Source organism: Bombus bifarius, unplaced genomic scaffold, assembly GCF_011952205.1.
Source record: "Bombus bifarius isolate JDL3187 unplaced genomic scaffold, Bbif_JDL3187 scf7180000007970, whole genome shotgun sequence".
Taxonomy (NCBI): domain Eukaryota; kingdom Metazoa; phylum Arthropoda; class Insecta; order Hymenoptera; family Apidae; genus Bombus; species Bombus bifarius.
The window spans coordinates 3924432-3948221 of NW_022884356.1; the positions used below are offsets into that span (position 1 = coordinate 3924432).

Here is a 23790-nt window from a genome sequence, read left to right on the forward strand (position 1 = left end):
AAAAAAAAAAAAAAGACGACGGTAACCCTCGTTGATATCGTTGAATCATACTCGCGACATTTCGCTACGTAAGAGTCACACCATGAAATTAGGTCACACGGTTACGATCGAGTGCGTGTATTCACGCGTGTGCCTTCGATTCGCACTTCCTGCTTGTAACTAGACACTCTTAACTCTAAACAGAGATTTAAGTAATATGCAACTTACGATAATATACGATTGAATAGCGAAATTGAATACGGGCACGAGTCAAGTTAATCAAAAGGGAAGAAGAAGATCGACTCGAGTCATCGGGCAATATTTGTGTTATTGGGAGAAAGACGATTGCATTTCGCAAATATTTTTGCATTCTTAAACCGTGTCGTTCTAGCCGAGTTTTTGTGACACTCTTTCACGCTGCCTTGCGAATTATAATATCTTTCGCGAACTAGATAAAACGGGGCTACTCGTGTCGGTGAAAACACTATGGTTCTAGCTTTCGCGTAATAATAGGTTGTATAGCCTATGAAATTAACAATATCCGTATACATATACTGTATGTATATTTTATAACAAATATATTAGTTTTCCCAAAAATTCCCTTCGTTTAATAAGGAAATAATAGATGCACAATATTTCTTACGATCGTACATAATTCGATAAAATAATATAAAATAAAAAATGTGCGTCTATTATTTCCTCATACAACGCAAGGAAGTTTTGGTACAACCTAATATTTAGATTGTTTCGCAATAATATCGCACGTCTTCAGAGATAAATGATTTTTTAAGATTAGGACGATTAAAATTAAGGAAGAGATTGTATTAGCAGAATGAACTTACAAATTGGAAAAGATGCAAGCCAGCATGAACCACGTGAGAAAGATTTCTATTTCGTACTAATTTCGTTCTTTTCCTATGATAAATACTAGCGATTTTTGCCATTTCACGAAGTTTCTCCACAGTGTCAGCTTCGTTCATGATTTTATCGGATATTTTTGCTTGGAAATACAGATAATAAGACGGAGACCGTTCCCTTTGTAATCACGGCCTTTACGCATTCAGACGTCAAGCAATTTTAAACACAGCATTAGCGAACATATTAATAGCCTGCTACATTCATTGACTACCTACATATTAATAGCTTGCTACATTCATTGACTACATATTAATATGCTACGTTATTCGATACTATATTCATTTTATAATTGGATAGAAAAAAAAATCAATCTATTACAGATAATATAGCAATAAATATTTCAATATTGGAATAAAGAAAATTTTCTCAATGGGAAATATCGTTTAATAAAAATTAAAAAGATAGAATGGATATTTTCTTCCAAAGGGGACAGAAAAGTAGAATGAAAATAGCAATAGTATATTTATCTCATATTGGAACTACAGGTAAATGTTTTTGGTCCTGCACTAATTTCTTGAATATTTATCTTGTTCTTTTTCGGTCACGTTTCTATCCGAAAATACTAATAAATTTCCAGATTATTCAGTCTTATCTTCTGTATTCGTACAATAAAATGTTTATTCGTTTTATGTACACGCTATTGTTATCCTCGTATTACGTATTATTGCTAAAAAAAGGCACGTTCTTATCTTCTTAAACAAATATCGATATATCAAGCCATTCTATTTTTATTTTTACCTTTAATCATGTTTCTGCACACCAATCGCTTCTTCTTATTTCTTCATATAAGTGAGTCGCATTTAGTTACGAAAAGAACAAATAATATCTGCTGACAAGTTTATTCACCGTTTTACAAAGCTGCTTTAATATTTTCCTATTAAAAGCAAGATTAAATCAATGAGTATAGAGAGACTATCAGATTCCATTCAGAGTAAAGGAGTAACTGTACTTTACAACCGAACATATTCATGCTCATGAATGGATAATGGTGACACAGAAACGGTATCTAACACCATTCAATCTTCCCTTATATTCAATCTTCACATCTCACATAGTTTCGACAATAAATCCATTCAAATTCCATAGCGTGTCTGTTTTAATTAGAGACATTGGAAGATCTCAGAGTCAAGTTGATTTTTTTAAACGGCTGCTATATTGTGTTCTCTTTATACTAAAATAGTATTTCTCGTGACAAATTCAACAACATACGACGATAGTTTTATTGTTTTTATTATTTTATTTTTATTATAATACGTTTTACGATAGATTCAGTATTCCACCTGCTAGGTACAAGAAATGAAGGTACCGATATGAATTCTATCGCTACTAATACCGATCACCCTGGAACACTACAAACAGGATTATTTTTTCTAAAGATCATCTTGTCTCCTGACACTTCACGCGTCCCAATTATTTCTCTTTCTATCGATCGCTCTATTTTTCGCAATCCTTTTCCTTCCATCGCCTGTCTAAATGGATCGCCGTAGCGATCACAGATTCCTAGAGGTTTGAATCATCTTTTAGAAATTTTTCATGCAGCCACAGCTGTAGCACGATATTTCGAAAGACCCGAGACGATTAACGGTCGAACGAGAGCGGCGACGAAAAACGAAGTACGACGATAGCCCTTTACGAACTGATTCCAGGCAGAAATACTTTCCATAATGAAAGCGAACGCCTCATACCGCCTGGTAATAGGCGTACAGTCCATTCGAGTGTGCAGCTTGCGTAATGTCTGCGCGGACAGAAATTCCAGAACGAAGTCCTTTTTCTTCCTCAAAGCGAGATCGAGAAGGAAGAATCTTCGAGGAATCGAAAATTTGCCCGATTCCTGGAACGATTAAGAATATATTTAATTGCTATTAAAGGGTATTATACCGCACTTCGGGTTTTCCCATTCCGATGAATGGAAATTTTGCTTTTGATTATTGCGTCTGATAGGGTGAGAGTGGAATAGACCGTGGGGTTGCTGCTTACAAAAAGGATCACCGTCTAAAGAAGATTCTATCGTCGTGATTGTTTTGCACGATTGGACTGATATTATCAGTTAGCTAGTTATTAATTTTAAAAAATGTCAAATCAGCTGATTATTTTGTTTGGCATAAACCTAGAACTTGTAACTTCTCAATTCGTTAATATCAAGTATTGGCTGGTGAGTTATTGTTCGATTTGTCATCGTTTTAATATGCATTCCCTTTTTTTGTTTTGCAAACAAGACTTACTTTGTTTGCTAAATGATCGAGTTGAATATCTTGTACGAGTACACAAATCCCTAACAAATACGTATATCTGCAAATAAAAATTCATTCAAAAATTATACTATTAACAAACGTGATAAGATTTTAGATACCTTGTTCTACAAATACGTACATTTTTCACTTAATCGCAGTACAAATTGACAAACATCTACATTCTACGTTGCTTGTTTTATATCGTGCTGTAACAACGAATTACAAAGAAAATAAGAATCTTTACGCAATCCTTGTAATTTATCGTACACGCTTAGCTATAATGAAAAAAACCGTATTTTTTTCCTTGCAGCACGATTAACCTCCATCAACAGCTAGGGTAAGAACGCGTAAATATACCGTACTTGTGGCTCATCAATGGCGCCATAGTTCCTTTCTCCGTCATCTGAATAACCTTGACGGTCCTGTGCTAGAGAAAAATCTATTTTTTTTTTAATTCTACTAGCATTTCCGAGTAAATAAATCGATATTGTAGATGCAGCGTTATGAAGATTACCGTGAAGCATCATGAGAATCCTATGAAATGATTGACACAACAATGAAGCGACGTAAAAAGAAATTTCAGTAATTTTAAAGAAATTGCAGCTTTGACGAAGCGTTTAACATTCTTTTCTTCGTAGATCTTATTAACGAGTATGAAACAATTTAAAAAATACAATTAAAACTAAAATACCTAAGATTTAATTATTTTTTAATATAGCATTGTGATAAAGGTATTTAAAATAATTTTAATTAAATATTTTTAATCCAATCGAAACATGCGTCATCTTCGTTTGAATTTCCTAATTAAATAGTTATTATAATTGCTTAATCATACATCGAAGAGATTCCGTATTATATTTTACTCAATTTTCATAAAGCCTATTTTCACTTAAAATTTTTCATCCATTGTGATTTTTAATTGTTTACAAGATAATTTTTAGTAAATTCATGACTTCAATTTTTTATTAAAATTGGAGATATTGTTATACCGTATAAAGAACTCGATAAAAGACTTATAAATCAGCGGATAAAGTTAACATCTCTATCTCGCTTTCCCCGTGACTCATCGGGGAAACGAAAGTCAAGGAATGTCTGAAAAATCGTTGGAAGCAGCGGTTCCCTGAGGGTAGGAAACGGAAGAAATGAGAAAGAGTAGAATAAAAACAAAAGGACAAATTCTTCGTGCCAAATTCCTTGTAAAATTAAGTGTGTCGAGATCAAAGGTATACCGAGAATTTGGTACTTCTGAAAAGGGATCTTTCCAAGAATTTAGGGGTCTTGGGACAGAGATCTTTTGTGTAACAGGTTGATACGAGAGTAAATTTGTATCGAATCACGTATTAGTAATTTCGTTGTTACAAATAATAGCGAAAATTAAAATAGCAATAACAAAAATTATTTTATTATTTCATGTAGATCTATTTCTTATTTTAATTACTTCTCGATATTAATTTATTATTAATTAATTTCGATATTAACCTAAAAACACCCGAAGAAGTATTATATTTGCCTGATATAAATTGCAAATAGAATTAGGAAGTAACCATCTGTTGTACTGTTATATGTATTAACGTCAACAACTCCTTTACATCCTTTCGCATGTGCGGTTTGCACCCTTCGACATCGTAGGATCAACGAAGTTTACGCAGTAAGTTATCTCACCCTCGTATCTGTATCGAAGGGTGGAAAAGTAAGTATCAACAAAGAAACGTGCTTGACATAGCCAAGGAATGTTTCCATAAAAGCAGAGACGTGCATGCCATCGCCGATATTTCTTGCAACATTAAAAAGAAGGAGGATAATCTCAAATAGAATTCGAAACGCTATCATACGTATGCTTAATAACAAATAAATATAAAGCTCGAATAGCTATCTCAGGCGTACGAGCGTTACAATACAGTTCGACCGAAAATACCGAGGTTTATATCAAATAAATGCCTTGTGATCTTTGCGAAACATGTACAGTGTGGTTGGTAACTGGTGGTACAAGCGGAAAGGCGGTGATTCTACGCGAAAAAAGAAGTCGAAAATATAGAATAAAAATTTTTTTTTTATTTTTGCATCGAGACAACGATCTACAGTGAGATCCGTTATAACGTACCGCACTTGTTCGCGAAAGTTCAAAGTCGATTTTCTCGAAAACAAAGCCTCAAACGAAAAATTTTTATTCTATATTTTCGACATCTTTTTCGCGTAGAATCACCCCCTTTCCGCTTGTACCACCAGTTACCAACCACCCTGTATATACATATACTTGTAGTAAGTACTCTGCAGTTTATCTATACATTTTCCTCGTTGCAAACTTTATCGATGTAATCGCGATAATCGAGTCTCGTAACGGTGCTAATGAAATTTCAAAATGTTTCGTATAATGTATTCATAAAAGGTAGAATATATTCGTAAACGGTGTTGGAATACTTCCGCGAGCCTGTGTATGTAGCTGCGCTTTAATTAAATTAATCAGGCACAGAGGTTAAAGGTTAAAATACGGAATATCCACCCTGGAGGCACCACCCTGTCTGGATCGGTTTCTCCAAGATCGCGGCACGGTGGTGTTAACCCAGTTACGACATTTATTGCTTTATAGTATAGGGAGCGCGTTATTAGCGGGTACGAGCGGCCGCATTGAACACTGAGCTCTTTGTCGGCGAAAGGATTTAATATTCATGCGGGTCGGTACGGCGGGCGCGGCATTGCTTCTTCGCGACGAAATTGCGTCTGAAGGCTTCCGCGGCTCGTGAACGACGCTTTATCGCTTTTCCTCGCGTTTTTAACGAGCGAATAACGCAACCCAGTAAACGTTGATTAAGCGAGAAACATTATTTCAACGCTGCCACGTCTCGCTGGGAACCGAGGCCACCGATGATTTAACCCTTTCTGCCTGCTTCCGTTTAAACCGCTCGTTTATTACCATCAACTTGTTTACTTTATTTTTCCTTGATTTTTTCTTCTCTTTTTTGTTCTTCCAAGTGACCATAAACGGGGAAACTTTGATAGTGAAATTCGATGCAAACAGGTTTCAAATAAATACGTATCCATTTTCTGTTATATTGCATAATCACAAAGAATTGCATCATGTTGGCCAGTTTGTGGGAAGTTACACGCGTTCACTGTTGATTAATTCTTTCATTAGGTATAAATGTTCTATGGTATTAAATAAGTGTCATAGAGAATCTAATTTTAAATTGTAAAATTCTATATGCGTATTTCACACGAATCGTTACGATTTAAGATTTTCGCGAAACTTCGTATGATTTTTAATTCGTCCGTCTGACTCATCCTGATAACATACACATCTTTCAAAAATACTTTATAGGAGAATATTGCTCTCATAAGGATATTAATATAAAACTGTAATAATTTTTTTTATCTCCATACGTTCTCTCAATTATTTTATAAATGGGAGTATGTTTACGTCTGAAAATATTAGCAACTGTTTGCTGACATATCGTTGATCAGATTACGATGGAATATTTCTTTCAGATAAAAATAAAGCACCGAAGGAAAAGATCTAAAGAAAGATATAAAGAATGAAACTGTAATCTTCCTAAATAAACGTTATAATCTTGTCATAATACGTTACGTATGTTTAATAACTTTCAACAGCATCTAAAAAAGGAAACTAAGCGTTCATGAAAGGTACGAGCTATGTAGCAGATAATTTTCAGAAGCGTAAATTCGCGTCTATTTTTAATCGGTCGCGATCTTTTTTTCTCTCTACTGTTCCGGTTAAATCTCCAAAGTCGCGGAATCGCTGTTAATTAACTGGAATGCACCGGCGATCGGACTTTAGTCTTCGTTACTTTGTAATTGCGTAGCATAGAAATATAAATTTCGCAGTTACTTTTCCATTAAAAATCGGACGAACTCCATATTAAGTACGATGACGCAAATCCTCGGATTACAGCAATGAAAATGATTCAGAATTTCACTTAGATTACGCGCGGCTTCGTTCATTCGTACAGATTAAATTAGAATTTTCGTGTCCGTGAAAAGTATTTTCGTTTCATTTTATCGTTATAATCCATATGGTCGTAATTAATGTCCTTAGTTAAAACCAGACAGAAACTCTGAACGAATAAAGAAATAAATATAAAACATAGAACGATACGAGATGAAATTAAAGTGCTTGTTCTGTGATCTTATGAATCAGAACGAACGGTATCGATATTAAAATATTGCATTTTTATCATATTCTTAGTTGTAATGCGACATAGAACTTACGACGATTGTATTCGTTAAAAAGAGTGAATCATAGAATACTATGATATGGAGACTTCGTTTCTGAGTATGTACAAAGAGAATAGAAGAATTGACATCTGAAACGCCTTTGAGATAAAATTGAAAAAGGAACGCGATCTCTTATCGATTTCTCCAACGCACACGATCTGTAATCTTTTTCCACGATTACAAACATCTTCAATTCATTGTTTCGACGTTGCTTCTAAAGATACAAACCGCAACATTTTTAGAAACACCTCCCTCTTGTTTCACAAATTACCGAATCGTCATCTCGGTTACTGGCCCATTTACGTAGAATCCTTTCATTTTATTACTTTTCTTTGGTACAGGTTGATTGCTACCTACGGTTTGTCCGGTGATCAGCACTGATAAGGGTTGTGAAAATCTTTATTACTAGATGGAGTAACTACGTATCGTAGCTATCTGTTACGTTGAAAAAGCATAGGCATTTACGGTTTGAAATGAACGAAAGCGGATATACATGAAATGGCTAATAAATGGCTGATGTATTTATTACCTACATTATCGGTAATAAATTACTTGTATTTTATTTTTCGTCGATTACTTCGTATCCTTGGAGATTAATTAACCTCTCGTAGATTAATGAACGTTTGTTTGCTTATAACTATGTCGCTTTCCTACGTTTTATTGACAATTTGGAAACTCCCGTACGTTTAATTGCCCATTTACGAGCATCTAAAATCAAGATTAGTATATCTTCGTTTAAATTTATCATCGTTCCTTCGTAAATATAATATCGTTCGACCATTCCGTACTTTGAGAGTATACTGTTTCATAGACAGTTCTTTAACTTGGAATATTTATGATAATGGGATGATATGGAAGCATTGATACGTTAAATCATAATGTATATTATACACGAAAATGGAGATAGATATCATTTTTGTATCAAAATATGAATTCTGGATATAAGCAATGCAGGATATTTTAAAATTGTCGAAATGTTTGTTTTTGCCTATTTCACAGTTAGGACAAAATTCACTTGAAACTATGTCGAGCATAAAATAATATCAAAATGTTTATTTCTATTATTTAAAACTTAATTTCCAAGATCATCTTAAACGACTAAGAAATAAATCGATCGTGTCTTACCAATTGAGTTATCCAATTACATTACAAACAACTTAATATGGAAATACTAGATTTAAATTTAAATCCTACGGAAGAAAACATCTCACGTTATCACGAAATTAATCGTTCTAAAAATAGTCTGTCCAATTCAGCTGGAAATTTATTACTCACGTATCTCCGATTCTACTACCAATTTTACTGGAAACGCTATTATCGTTGTTACAAGAATTATCCTGTTACAAGCTGGTAAACAGGTATTTAACGCAATGAGTGCAACATCGATAGAGTTGTAATTTAACACGAGGCTCGTTCCCGTAATACGAAGACGTTCGAATTATCTCGACGCCGGTTATCATCGAAAATTTTCCAGTCGATTCCCGTTTGTATCTGAGCGGCTTTCATTTTCGACCGAGCTTGTTCCTTGGCAGAGATGTAGCAGCACGTAATCATCGAAGAGGTAGAGGGAACGTCATTAATGATCGAAACACGGAACGGTATACGCGGGGATTTAACGAGTCGGATTAACTTCAACCTGCTGGATTAAGCAATCGTGTGGAAAAGTGGGACGAGCATAAGGATAAGAGCGAGACTGATCGGTTCCGGGATAGAATGATCGAAAGTCGTAGAGAGAAGACGTACAGAGAATCACGTAGTGATTCACACGTCGTTGAGTAAGTCTTTTTTTATAATAAGAGATAATAAGTTTCTTTGGTTTCGTTAATCGGACGAGGTCCCGTGGAAAAACGGAAATTCCAAAAATTTTCTTTTCGATTTTTTATAACGTAGTATTGTAGCGTATTTTTGCATGTGTGTTTTACGTATGCAAATGAAAGTGAAATTATTTTTTTTTTTTCTAATAATTCGTATACAATGCTAAATTTTGTTATTTGTTGCAAAACGCTTGAGTGGAATAATTGTAATCCTTTAAACGTAACGAAGTATTTATACAAGTGAAAAGTTGAGATTTCCTTAATTAAAACATATTCTGTTAATTGAAATTAATGAAAATAAATCTATAAACTGTGCTTGTAAACACGAAATTGTTCGATTCTATATTATAGAATTATATTTATCAAATAGCCAATTAATCTTGCAAACGTTAATAATTACCAATCTCCACACTGTCATTTTTCAAAACATAATGGAATACACCATTACTAAAGTGATATTATCAAATGAATACATATGGAGACAGAAACCGAATGATTGGCACAATTAGAGGAATCGCAAGATTCCTGGAATAGATGTCGTCACGAGCTCATTCACGATACCCTTAACAATCGTGAGCGTGAAAAAAGTTCCACGCAGCATCGGAGAGGCAAGCAATCAATTAACTAATCTGTTAATTACCGCCACGAGTCGACAGCTGTGAGCATAGTTCAAAGGAGGCTCGCGTTCAATGAGACCTTTATGATCAGAGAAAAGTGCCATCTTGTAGTTTCTTCTCGGCACATTCTGCTATTTCCTTTCATCGGTCCTTTTCCATGGCTCCCTCGAAACGCACTGATAGACCTCGTTAAACCTAATTTTCCTCCGAGCTGTTTGTTTTAATTAGCCCATTCGGCTATATTCAGCTATATGTACAACTTTCTTCGACGTGTAAAACACTAAACGCTCGTTAGGAACAAGGATTTTAATGACTAGCGAAATATTCGTAGAGTTTTCAGTGTGACGGTACAAATATTTATATTTTTTCGTATTCTGTAGACAAATATTTGAACGGTGGAATTTTCCAGGGGATCGTGTCTACGTTTAGAACGAAATGGATGATCGAATAAATTGCACCAACTATTTTTTTATAACTATCGAAAGCTACTTCGAATTCGTAATTAAATCGTTCTGTCGTTTCTGTAAAGTAAAAATGTTTTCGTACGGGTCTCTTTTATCTAAGTTTGAGAAAAGAAAAAAGATAAAAAATAAATTAAAATACCGCAGAGTCGTTGAACCATTCAACAAGTAGAATTTCATATTTCACTGATTCGCCAACTAAGAAGTTTCTAAAGAAGAAATTCGATTCCGCGCGCAGAAGATTCACGGTTAATGTTGGAAAGAAAAGAAAAGAAGAGAAATACTATTACCGCCGCGAAACGAAAAAGGTAACAGTATTACGACAAAGATAACCATGAAACTTCTTTTACCATTGGAAAGACCATTTTCAATCTAATTAACGGTAACCATGGAACAAAAAGTTGCGACCCACGCAACGAACGATCGACTAACGAGGAAAAACGCTGGACTCTTTTATTTCTGGGATTTTTCTGAATTCCCGCTTTCCTCGTAGCGGTTCTACGTCGCCCGCTCATTTTCTGTCTTTCCCCTCGTATTACGCGATCCGCTTCGCGAGCATGGCATAGGTACAGCTGCAAACCGCGGCTCGTAGGGTCATCCACGTTGCAGGAAACAGGAAATCCTGAGAAGTGAAACCAAGCAGAAACGTCGAGAACGCACAGAGCCGCCACTGTCTAGGATTCGTAGTGGTAAGACAAGATTGAGCAGGTCTGCTCGTTTCGCTTGGAAATCTCGTTGCCTCGCTTTGACAGTGAGAGATGCAAATTGTGAAGTAAGCTGGAGAATATGAGTTACAGTCGCCTCGTCACGAATAATCAGAGTGCACCAGGCCTGGTCTTCTTATTGTTTTTACCGAAGAAGAAAGATATGCCGTGGTACAGATAATTGACGAATGAAAATGTTTTAAAAAATGTTTTCGACCGATTCGCAAATCGCGGTCTACGAACGAACAGTAACTAAAGGTATTCGTATGAAACGTATAACTCATTCGTTGATAAAAGTTATTATGTAAAAGTTATTATAATTGCTCCTGAATCGACAACGAGTTAGCGTATATAGAATTTCTGAAGTCTGAAATTCCGAATAGTCGCATTAACTGCCTCCTGGGGAAACGTACTATACGAGCATAAAAACGTTCTCGACGCGTATACCTCTCAATATTTCCCCGCGGTTTCTGCACGCGCATTAAAACGCACAGTTTATATACACGACGAAGGGAAAAATGCGACGATAAAGCGAAGAATGGTACAAGGTACACGAGCGTGTTCTGAACGATTGCTTCGGCCGCAAATCGCGATCGCTAATCACGAAATAACTAGTCGTGTATGTCGACTGCTGCAAGTCGATCGATAATATGAAATAGCGAGAATAGCGAGGTCCATAGAAAGCACGTTGCACAACCTTCCTAACGGATAGACACGTACCTTTTTTACACTTGAATCGTTCGTTTTTCGATACAAGGTCTTGGGTGGGGCATAAAACGCATTTTCCAAATCGTACTTTCGCTCGAGCAAACGTACTCTTACGTAATCAGAAGTAAAAGGAACGGCAGAATTTTTATGCAGAAATTTTAATGTCAAAGATGCCTGGCTACGACTAATTATTCGAAAGTTCTCTTCGTTATACATATAAAACTAATATGAATGGGCCTATACGTATAAAACCAAGACGAAGAACCGAGATTACGTAGGGCGCGTTCTTTACGACGTTTTCTACTTACTTTAACCCGTAGATTCATCCCTTGAAATATGGACACGCGTTTATTATTCGGTCTGTACACCGTGATATCGAAATCCATAAGTTAAAATTGCAACCGAGGTAAGCAACGAAAGGATCGAGAACACACGAGGTACGTGTAGTATACACACACGACGATGAATATAAACGGCGGTTCTCGTTGGCGCAATTAAAAATTCAACATCTCGTTCCGTGGATCGAGAGCACCGTACCAAGCTCGTGCACTGTAACTACACGCGTACATCGCCGGAGAGGAAACTCCGACCTCGAGCAGACATAGTCCTCGAATTTCTGTAAACTTCCGTAAATCCTGGTCCGGCTTCCTCACCCTTCTCACCCCCATCGATCTTCCGGCCGGCTAACCGACAATTAAACTTTCATAACCTGTTCATTAGCGCGAATTAACGCGGTGCGCTAACTCATCTGGATTCCGCTAATGCAGCGCACTTAATTTACAGCGGCGGCCGTCCTCGCGCTTGCTGCAGGCCCTGGTGTTTGCCCTCCTTCTCCCCGGAGGATGGCGTCGACGAAACGGAGACAGAGGGTAAGTGAGATTATAAACGACGCATACCGCTAGACAGAGAGGGTCGGATGGAGGAACGACAGAGGGACATTTAGAGACTGATGGCGCAAACCTTTTAGGCAAACTAATGCACCGAACCTGTTACATCAGAGAGGCTACTCGCGGCTGTCCACCGTCCCTCCCTCCGTCTCTCTCGCACTTAAGTCCCCTTTGCATTGCTACATACTCGTGTACCTACCAGTTGGATTTATTATGGGAAACGTGCCTTATGCCGGTATCGGCTGACGAGTTCTTTTAAGCCCCGAAACTGTTCCAACGGAGTTCAAGAAGGGACGCGATTGGATGACGATGCGTTACGGTGAATCGTGCAATTTTAGAAAATTCTTTACACGTCGTTCGTCGACGGGGACCGTTTAATCAGACTTAAGTAACTAAAATTTCGTTCTGACGAACTAAGTTCGCGTAGACGGAGTTCTACTGTACTTTACGCAATAGAACAAACCACTTGGAAGCCACCGTTGATCGACTCTGTAAATTGAAAGTATAGAAAAAGCAGCGATATTACGAACACGATTTTTTTAAATTCATCTTAGAATTTATCATTATTTGTGTCATCTTCTTGCGAACTTACGGACTTACGGAACTTACGGAAGAAAGTATCTGTCTTTTGTAAACTGAATATTAATCATAACGAAGGAATTAATGAAAAGCGAAATCAGTTAGCTTTGCTTCGAAGAAACTGAAACAATAAACTAAAGTATCGCGATAGTTCTCACCGAAAATAAATCGAATTGAGTGGTGTGTTAGCAAAAGGATAGAGAATAAACACTGACCTATGAGAACCTTATGGTAAGCAGGCTCCAATTATCGCGCGTATAAAGCTGTTCCTGCTCCAGAGAGAACGTATACACGCGCGTGCAATTACCTGCACGTCCCCGCCTACTTGTTCGACTAGAGCGTGCACACATAATTACTGTGGGGAACTGGCAATTATTAATTTAGGTGTTACTCTACAGACCTATATGCCGGCTTGCTCCTTCGCGGGACAGCTGCGTTGATGAGAATCGTTTCGTAGCCCGTGGAAATTAATATTACACGTGTGCTGCTTTTACACGATTGCACGACGCGATGTTCGGTCGCTCCTCGTTATTACCCGTTTCTCGATACTATATATAGCCAAAGACGTCGTTAAACAATCGTGAAAAAGCGTTTAACATCGTTCGTCGTTCGATTCGGTCTTAATTAAAAACGTTTCTTTGTTCGTCGATATTTTTGATAGTATTTATACGATAGTCGTATAATTCTAAAATTGTTTTAATTATATTGGTAACATAGATCGGTCCAGGTATTTAAAAGCCGATTAATTTGTTAAGAAGTGAAAAAAATATGACAAACGAGCGTCGGATACTCTGTGTTTCCTATTTAGTATTTCTTATTTATATTCCTATAAAATAATTCATGAATTATCCGTTTTCCGTTCTTAAATCTTGTGACTCGAGATGAAGAATCCAAGTTTCGAGCCTCGTTGGTAGTTCTCGACATATGATACGTACATATTCTCAGTATCGAGGTATACCAACGTAAAATACATCGATACGAAGTGATATAGTAATAAACATAAATTTTCGAGACACGTCTAGGCATACTATGATTATGCATTGTAAATCAGCATCCATTGCACAATCGATTATCTAAATGGTACTGTATCAGCCAACATCCCAAGCACTGTAATTACACATAGTAGTAATGATTTTGGTAAATGTTATTACTTGAATAATCTCCATCCTTTCATCGGTTTGATCATTCAATTTACATGTTTAATCTAAGCCACTCGAATGTGTTTATTTATCGTGTGGCTTAACACATGTTGCACCGATTCGGACATTTAAATAGCGATGATAATAATTTTTGCATCGTAATCGCTGTGTGTTTAAAAAAAGTAACGTAGACAGGACACGAAGCAAGGAATAACGTATTGGAACAAAGACTATTATTCGAAATAAGGATACACACACATTTCTGATGCAAAAAGATACGAAGGTTACATACATAGTAGCAGCGAAGCAGTTTTAAGCAACTCGATCAATTTCGATATTTTAGTTAACGAAAACTTGCTCGAAACGAATTAATTGGTTTCTAAATTTTTCCCTCAATTTAAATCACCACTAATTAAAACAATCGCGAGCGTTATCTTAATCTTACTAAAAATGTCGGCGAATAAAAGGGATTAATTCAAATTTCTTTACTCATTGTCGAACGTGTACTCGATAAAATGATAGGAAAGATACGTAAAATCCCAATTTACATCAAACGTTACAATTCTTATCGCACGATTTCCAAATCCACGAAATTCACACATTACGAACAGAGAAGATAATATCGTGCCACTTTATCATCGAGGACACGTAACCGAAAAAAAGAGGGAAAAAATCGGAAGATCTAACGGGTATCCGACTTAATTACAAGCCAGCATATGGACCGGACCCCAAGTTGGTTCCCTTTCCTCTCGCGGTATGAATATCGCATTAAGTCATGAGTGAGAGATGGCTCCGGGCAGGGGTGGGCCCCCGATGGGAAACTACGAATTTAATAGAATAATAAATGGAGCCGTCTGCGTTGCGGCGATGCCGATGGCGACGACCACGAGACCTCGTGGTACGCGTACGTACACACCAGGAAGATAATTCGGTTCCTTTTTCCTCCGAGCGGCTCGATTCCCTTCGATTCCACCCGTGCAACGCTTCTTCTTCGATGTCGAAAAACATCACGCTGACAGATACCGCGCCGAGGTATCGTTAAATTGCTGTAATCGGGATATAATGTAGCAGAAATATCGTAGGAAGTTGACCGGCCCGGTAAACTTTTATAACAGTGATTACGGTAATAGTCGACATTACGCGGCGCGATTCTTTTAAGAAACAAACCGCGCGCTTTATATGCGCGATTATAATAGCGCGTGTATAAAAGAAGTTGCCGAGTAACGTTTCGAACGCGTTCGAGTTTGCCCTGGCTCTTTCATTTCGACGAAATTTCACCCCGTTATTGCAGGTTTCTCAGTCGAAGTTTGCGTTATAGAATAAACAGAGTTGCCCGAAGCCATGTTCCAACTTGCGCGAAGAATTTGTTGAAAATTAACTTTCCAAGGGCTGATAAATTATATATCATTGGTTATTATAAATTCGCACAGTGTACAATAGCAGCGGAAATTATTAGCAACTAGATCGGTTTCAAATTCTACTGATACAATCATGACAATCGTGTTTCATTATAGCGGAAATAAAATCTCAAAATGTTCTATTTAACACTCGCGTAATATCCACGAGAATTTTCTATGGTAACTATCCAAATATTTCGCGAATCACCGTAGCTTTGCATTTTACGAAATATTTACAAAGCACCGAGCATGATGGAATAATTGCAAGAAACACGCGTGCCGTTCTAGTAAAACACCACGCCAGAGTGTCATCTTGGTCCCAGGGGATTGAACAAGATGTCCACCGTTAATTACACGCACGGCACGCTTTACACGCGGAAGCGGAAGCAACGGAGCCATCGGTTAAAGTGGGGGAGTCCCGGACAAATATACATGCATGTATTGCCGAAAAAGCGTGGACAAGAGCCGCGGGTCGTTCGATCTGTCGCGTTACACGCCGTTGCAATTTTCAGCACACGAACGAAAGAGACGATGGGTCGGTCGGGGCTCGTGTTAGCACAGTTTACAAAATAAACACTGGTGCTTGTAGCAGATCGGAAAGGGCGACCGATGATGGTCAGGACGAGGCGAGGAGGATGGAGGCAGCGTCCGTTCTGCACTGATAACACAATTAGCTTGTCTCGTCATGCGCGACCTCTGATAAGGGATTCCCTCGCTCTTGTCCTCTCTCTAACATCGCTCACCCTCCGCTTCCATCGCCCATTCTCTGTCCTACTCTCTCTGTTCCCCTTTCTAGTATTCGCACATTGTTTCTCTTCGTCGTACCAGGCTTGCATAACCCCCCCTATCCCTCTAGCCCACTTTAGTCGCTCAGCGAGCAGGATCGCGCTCGTCAGTCGAGTAAATCCAGACGAGAAGATCCCTTGGGAGTACACGGCGTTTCAGGGACGCGCGATAAGGGCAGCGGGGTACAGCTTAACCCTCTCCGGGATGCGAGAAGGGACACAACACGCGGGGTGAGCCGACCCCAACGTTAATACCTTCCGGCAGGTTTTCTTCACTTGATTTATTCCGCAGGGGCTGAAATCGCGTGGCATGGCACGCACGTGCGTGCACACGCGCTGCCGTGCCGGTTTTCGCACGGACAAGCCGATCTGTGTGGGTGCACCGAGGGGCAGCCCGGACCTGCAGCCATCGAACCAACTGGATATATACTTTAACGAAGTCCGCCAAATGTCCGGATCGTGTCCTGGCGAACAAATTTGTCGAGACACGAGGGATGATTCCACCACCGATGATGAAGAGCCAACGAATGAAGAGGAAGGGAATAGGTTGGATCTCGCGATTTTTTAAGCAGGCTACTTTTTTTTTTTATTTATTTAAAATTTCACATTCACAATTTGTCCAATTTGGACATTTGGTAGAATTTTTTATCTGTTTGATTATCATGTGGGTGGCTACCCCCAATGGGGTACCATCTTCGTATTTGTTAAAATATATCTTTTGTGAGCGTCAAAGGTGAGCGTCGAATGCAAACGGGATATTGTCTTGACCGTTGGGATGTTTAGAGAAAATTCATAAGTACGATAACCGTTATGGGTTAGGAAACTTATCCGACTTAATAACTCGGATTTAAACGTTGCGGGATTACTGTAGTGTCTTTGTATACTATTTGCATAATACCTGCATTATACCTGCGTGTTACCTGAATATTCTAGCATTTTAAATGGTTTTCAGTAAGACGGATGTTATTGAAATATGTAAATGAAATTGACAAATTTATGATTATAATTACAGTTAAGAAACTTTACAATCCATATCTTGCTAGTTTGAAGTAACGTTAGAGAAAATACATATACCTTTAAACCGTAGTATATATTGTGTTACGAGCGGATTTTAGGGTGCAATTAAGGCAGCAGAATTGGAGGATTAAGAAACTGATGTTATTAAGGTATAGTTAACTATTTGCAGATGACCATTTATGAGCTGCCATTTCGGTGATTTTATGGGATTTCGCAATTATACAATTTTAGAAAGTCATAGTTTAAGAAACAGAGTTATTTTAACAAAAGTTAGTTATATCTTAGCGAATCTACACGTATGTTAGAGTATAGTATATTGCAGATATAATAATATTTAAAATAATTTAGAATATTTTGCTTGTAGAAAATCTACAAAAAGAGTAAAAAGAATTATTGTTTTAAAACAATTACGTTAGCTATATATTTATACATATTAATCGTTATCGATTATTTAATGATGTACATTTACATATGGAAATTATACAATCCTAAATTACGAATGATTGCATCTATTAGTATTTTGCATAAGATCTTCCAACGCATTGTATCGCCTTTTAACCTATTTTTAACCGATGTCTTCTTACACGAAATCTCTGACCGGTGCCCCCAAAATCACATCTGAACCGGTTTTGGCGTCAGGACACTGAACATTTTGTCTACTCCGAAACATCACTTTCCTAACATAAATTTCCAATTGATTGACGTATAAACTATCGACGAATTAATTAAAAAATTAATTAAAGCGAAACGAAAAAATACTAAATAGTATGTATTTTAACAAAGGAGGGCGGCATATCCCATCGAAAATTGCCGGGTATATACATGAAAAATCATTTCTCTCGTTTTTCAGGACGGTCGAGTCATTGTGGAAGCGATAGGAGGACGAAGGAAGGAAGCACAGTGTGACGATGCCTACGATTGAAAAGAAGAGGCCACCGGGAAGGGGTAGCCATAGACCTCGGCGCAGTGGAGCATAGGGGGTGGCAGCGGTGCGGTAATAGCATAAATCCGCGGTTGTAGTCGGCTCTCTCGATGCCGCCAGGGCGGGGGAAGGGACAGGCCAGGAGCAGCCGACTGTCGGAAGAAACGACAGTCGCCACTCGACGCCTGCATCGAACAGAAGGCAGCCTGTGCGCAGACGCAAGCCGCATTTTTCGAGAGTGCATCCGTTCCCCGGGACGAGAATCGAAACTGGTTTCGAACGTGGATCATGATCCCGGTGAAATCGATCGCGACGCAATGAAAACCCAACGAACCGTTTTTCGCGTTACCTTTTCCCCATCCTTTTAAACGAAAGCCAAAGATACGACGCGACGAAGTTGTTTGGTGCTGTGACAGTGTTGATTCCTTTTCGTGAGAAACGGAACGACAGCCGAAGAGGACTCGAGCTGAATAAGACGCTCTTCTTATCGGATAACGTCCAGGGACCCGGTTCAACAAGCAGCGATTCGAATGGTGAGTCCTATCAATGTTGTTTATTGTCCATTCAGTTTGACAATCGCGCAAACGACGCGTTATTATTTAACACGTTCACGGCCGCTGATTTCGTGGAAATCGTCGATTAGAAAAGCGTAAATCTTTGATATTGCGGAAGGGTAAAGTATCGTGATTTATGACAATCGTTCTTATTAAATGTGAATATACGGAAGAAATTCCTCTTTGCTTGTAACCATTGATAATTGAACTATCGGAATATAATTCAGCTATGAAAGTACGTAATATTATGTCAGCTGCCGTTACTGTGTTAACCCTTGTTCGTTCTTTGTTTTCGCAACTTTCGTGTCGAATTGACACGATGATGAATCGTCGTTACGAAGAAAAAATAAATAGCTATAAATTTGGATATTCTTTTATTGCAATCTTTACACATCGAAACGTAAGATAACAGAATGCCTATCAGGACGTGCTGCCTTTTTAACATACGTAATATATAACAACGTGTGAAATTGATACAAGGAACGAACGAGAGTATATTCTAGATCGATGTTAAATCGAAGATATTCGAAAATGAACTTTTGTGGTTGATCTTTAAAAATGCACGTGTGTGTCAATTTAATGAAAGCAAGGAGGAATCGAGAAGAATAGTAGAGAAACGAACGTGTACTATTCTAAACACAATTCGATGTTCGTGTTCGTTGATTGTATAGTTGTGTTATGATTGTAGACTTGACTCGCTGGTTTACTTTAAAGTCGTACGTCGTTCAAAAGTCGTACAACGAATACTTCTCTCTTCGATCGAGTCAACGCTGAATTAAAAAACATACTTTTGCGATGCTAGGCAGAAGATTTTGAAAAGGAACCTGTGTTTAGTATGTTCTATCGGTAGCTGAACGTTTAAATCGATTCGTACGAAAATAAAATCGATCGTTTATTTAAAGAACTTCGGTTTCATAATTGATCGTGTACATAGCTACTTCTAAAGATAATATACCAAGTTGTCCGTGCCATTCATTAGTAAATCAAAATACACAAGCTATTTGATACGTAATATTATTCAAATCACGAAGACTTCGATTACAAAATGAAAATCGACAATGAGGAACTGCTAACGTAACTGTCTTCGAAATTTCTCTGTCCCAACTTTCTCGCTTTCAAAAATTCCTAAAGATTCGTAATTACGCGAGATTTTCTTAGCCTTTTGTCTCAAGTTCGATATAGAGTAAAGAAATATAGAAATAAAGAAAGAATAATTAAGATAGATCCATTATTTCAAACATCCAAACTTCTTTCGTCGAAGCTACGAAGAGAACGTCGTTCGTTTCGAAATATTTCACACACCTTTCACCGTTCGAAAAGTTCTACATATTTATATTAGAAACTTACTTCTGAATAGGAACAGTTTAGAAAGAAATTCGTCACATATCTTTCATCGCCTCGTAATATCTCGACATATTCGATGCTATTGTCGAACTTTCTAAAGTTTAAATCCCAAATCACGGTAATCCCCATGGAAATTCCCGCTAACGGAATAAAAATCTTTCGCTTATAACCAGCAATAATATACATATATACACGATATATACACCGATCGTATCAAGCAGGAATTATTTATCCATAGCCTGTTATCGTCATTCCATTTGTACCGTGAATAATCTGTTTACGGCGAGTGGAACCCGCTTCAACAACAAACTTGACTTTGTCTCTCTCTCTCTCCCTCTGTCTCTCTCTCTCTCTCTCTCCCTTTTCTTCTTTGTCTCGTAATAAGGGCCGAGGGTCAGTAATTGTGAAATTTCGGTCTCGAAGACCTACGTATACCCTTTCGGTTTTCCAGTCTGTATAAACGACCGGATATTATTAACGACTATAAGATACCGTTACCCAGTGAACCGACCGTGTTTACCCGGTTTCGTAAAATTTTTTCGAAAACTCGGTCATTTCGTGCGGCTGGTGTCGAGAAGGTGAAGACTCGAAAACAGAAGAGAAAAAAAGAGACAAATGAGAACCCCTGGGATCGTGCTAGTCGGTATTGTATGCTTTGGGGATGAGTCCTCGTCGAAAAAGATAATGAAGCGAGGAACGATGATAAAGCGTGCGAGAAGGGAGGGGACAGATAATACTGTAAAAAGTTAGGAACTTAATGTCTTTGACCATTAGAAGAGAGTCACAGGCAGATTGGTTAGGTATACGTTGAACGTCAGATTAACGTACACCGGACGGTGAAATATTTCCGCTTCCTTTCTCGCGTTGAACACGCCTCGTCCTTTTAGCTCCGAACAATAGGGGGGCCACGTTTATTTCCGGACAGGATTATATTGGCTTCTATTGCCGACTCGATGAACCCATGATCGGATCGGATCAGCTAACGAATAAAAACACGATCTCGCGATCGTTTTCATCGTAACACGTTCGTACGACTCCCGTTTGCTTCTGGCTGGTCTGGATATCGATATAGGAAGGCTGTGCTGTAACTCGCGGCATGCAGCACTGTGTGCGTGTATGAGTGTGTGAATGAGCGTGTGGTAGTTGATGGAAATTCTTCTGTTACGAGGAATATCAATTCTGTCTCCGAATACGGAGCGAAAAAGGGTAATTGTTTCGTGTACTCGCGATAGGAAGATTAATGTTTATTGTAAAATATCGCAATATGATCGTTGTTCGATGTCCCGTAACTACTCAATTTTTTTTCTGTTTATTGCTTTGGGAAACACGACCAATTGCTGCGTGTAATAAAATAAATTCACGTTTGACATGTAAAGACAGCTGTGAAACTTACACAATTTACTTTTTTCTCGGATTAATGGTCGTGGTATAAAGTACAAGATTGTCGATGAATATCTGACAGCAAACAAAAACATTAATTCTTTTAACGATCGTAAGCGCGCTAATTCTTTCGAATGACCTATTTTTCAAGCTAAGTACGACTAGTGGAAGGAAATTGATAAAACACCGTTAGATTAGACAGCTTTCGGCTTTCTTTCATCTCGTTTCTTCTTCATATATCTTCATTAACATAAAATTCAACATTACAGATAAGCTCTGTGCTCTTATCGAATCTCATATTTTCCTTTACCCTTTCCTGGGTTTCTCAAAGGAGAAAACCAAGCTTACGAAAAGTTTATTCCTCTGAAACGATTCTATATATATAAACGAATGAAGATAGAAGCGTACTTCGTTGTTACTTCATTCGCGACATACGTCGTACGATTTAAATCAACGAACGAAGCAAAACAGTTTAAAATCTGCCGACAAGTATAACGAGTAAATCTTTCGACAATCGCGACCGACCGTGCATCTTTACGCGTTAAATATCCAACTATCTCGCGTTTCAATTTTTCCTACTTCCTAACATCTGATTCCATTGTTTTAGCTATGAATTATATAGAAAGCCGATATTTTAGGAATCTAATCGATAAGAAGCGATATTCCGCAGACAAGTTTGGTTGTCGAGGTCAGAGATACCAGGTTAACGGAGGTCAGGATCCGTGTTCGGGTCGCGTCGAGGCCATAGAAAAGCGGATCGAGATCAAAGTAGATTGCGATCATTCGTCGCGAGCCTGCTGATGTACTTTGACTCGTTTCTTCTTGCGAGCGTAGCTTAAACGGTCGCTCCGCTGCAGCTTGTATCCACGCAGGTGTAGGCCTTATGACAATATTATGAGCGCCCGTGCAAGTCGCTTGTCGATCCTGTTTTGTAACCCCGCCAGTGCAGCTCTTCGAGTTTATACGTCGACTTTTCTTCCGATAGCAAGCGAGTGAATGCGCGCGCGCGAGCTATGACACGAGCGTGTAGTTCTTGCACGCTATTAACGATTGATTAACGGTGAAAAGCGGTTCGATTTGGTTCATTCTTTCTTCTCGATATTATCTATTTGGACGGAAGGTGAATCATTTAAAGATCTTTTTCCTTCTTATTAGTTTTCTTCGAAGTAATTCTAGTCAGCGCCAATTTTGTTATGCCAATTATGTACTTGAATTACCTGTTCGTTTCAGGATATGTCGTTGGTGCTGATGTTTGATAATTATTTTTGATAAGCGTTATCTGTTTTACGATGAATGATTTGAATAACCAAAATTGTATAACTGTAAATCTATAAAACTCCTGTCTTTATAATTATTTTCATTACTCTGGTACTTTTATATGTTGTTAGTGTTAAGGTTTGTTCGTAATAATGACACTTGGTTTTAATCGAAACGCGTGATATTGCGGATCAATTAATAAAATAGCAAAACAGTATTTTTTGTTAATTTTCATTTTTTTTTTTTTTTAACAGAAAGGAAAATTTAATTTCATCCTCTGTTTAGAAATTTGATTATTTTACCGGTCGATATGTATGTTTTATCTAAAAAAAACAAACTGGCTTCATAAAGATTAGATACATAGAAGAATAGAACTCACTGGTGAATTCTCCAATCGCGTCGTCCAACGGGAAATATCGTCGGAAGCAAGTTTTCCGGCGATTTCCTGTTCGATAATTCCATCGAATAATTGAATCAAACACTCTGGGAATCGCTCATAAATCGGGCTCGGAACTAGATTGATCGTTCGTGTTTGCGAGTTACATTAAGTTAGGACAGTTTTATGAACATGTCATTCGAAGTGTAATAATGCGTTTCGTATACGTATACGTTGTGTATCTCGTGCTCTTCCTCTTAAACACACGATTCTGCTCTAACAAAATCTTTTATATTGTATACACGAGTCTTTGACAAAAATCAATTTCAAACGGATCAATTTTAATTCTTCCAAATCCAAATACCGTATAATCTATTTTCAATGGAAATTCGTACGAATATTATCATATTGACAAGCGTGAAAATTTCGTGCCAACTCGTCTTTCTCGCTTTAAAGAATTAAAAAAAAACCAGTCACCGGTCGGGTATTTT

General features: G+C 38.0%; 1 protein-coding gene across 1 annotated transcript in view; it reads left to right on the forward strand.

The window, feature by feature from the left end:
* LOC117211917 overlaps nt 1–18416 on the forward strand; it is a 30184-nt gene extending 11768 nt beyond the window's left edge. Inside the window, exons 2-4 of the mRNA XM_033456249.1 lie at nt 12446–12531; nt 16742–16995; nt 18317–18416. Coding sequence (XP_033312140.1) covers nt 12505–12531; nt 16742–16995; nt 18317–18344 — 309 coding nt within the window. The 5' untranslated portion in view covers nt 12446–12504 and the 3' untranslated portion in view covers nt 18345–18416. The remainder of the gene's footprint in view (nt 1–12445; nt 12532–16741; nt 16996–18316) is intronic.
* Nucleotides 18417–23790: the final 5374 nt, after the last annotated feature.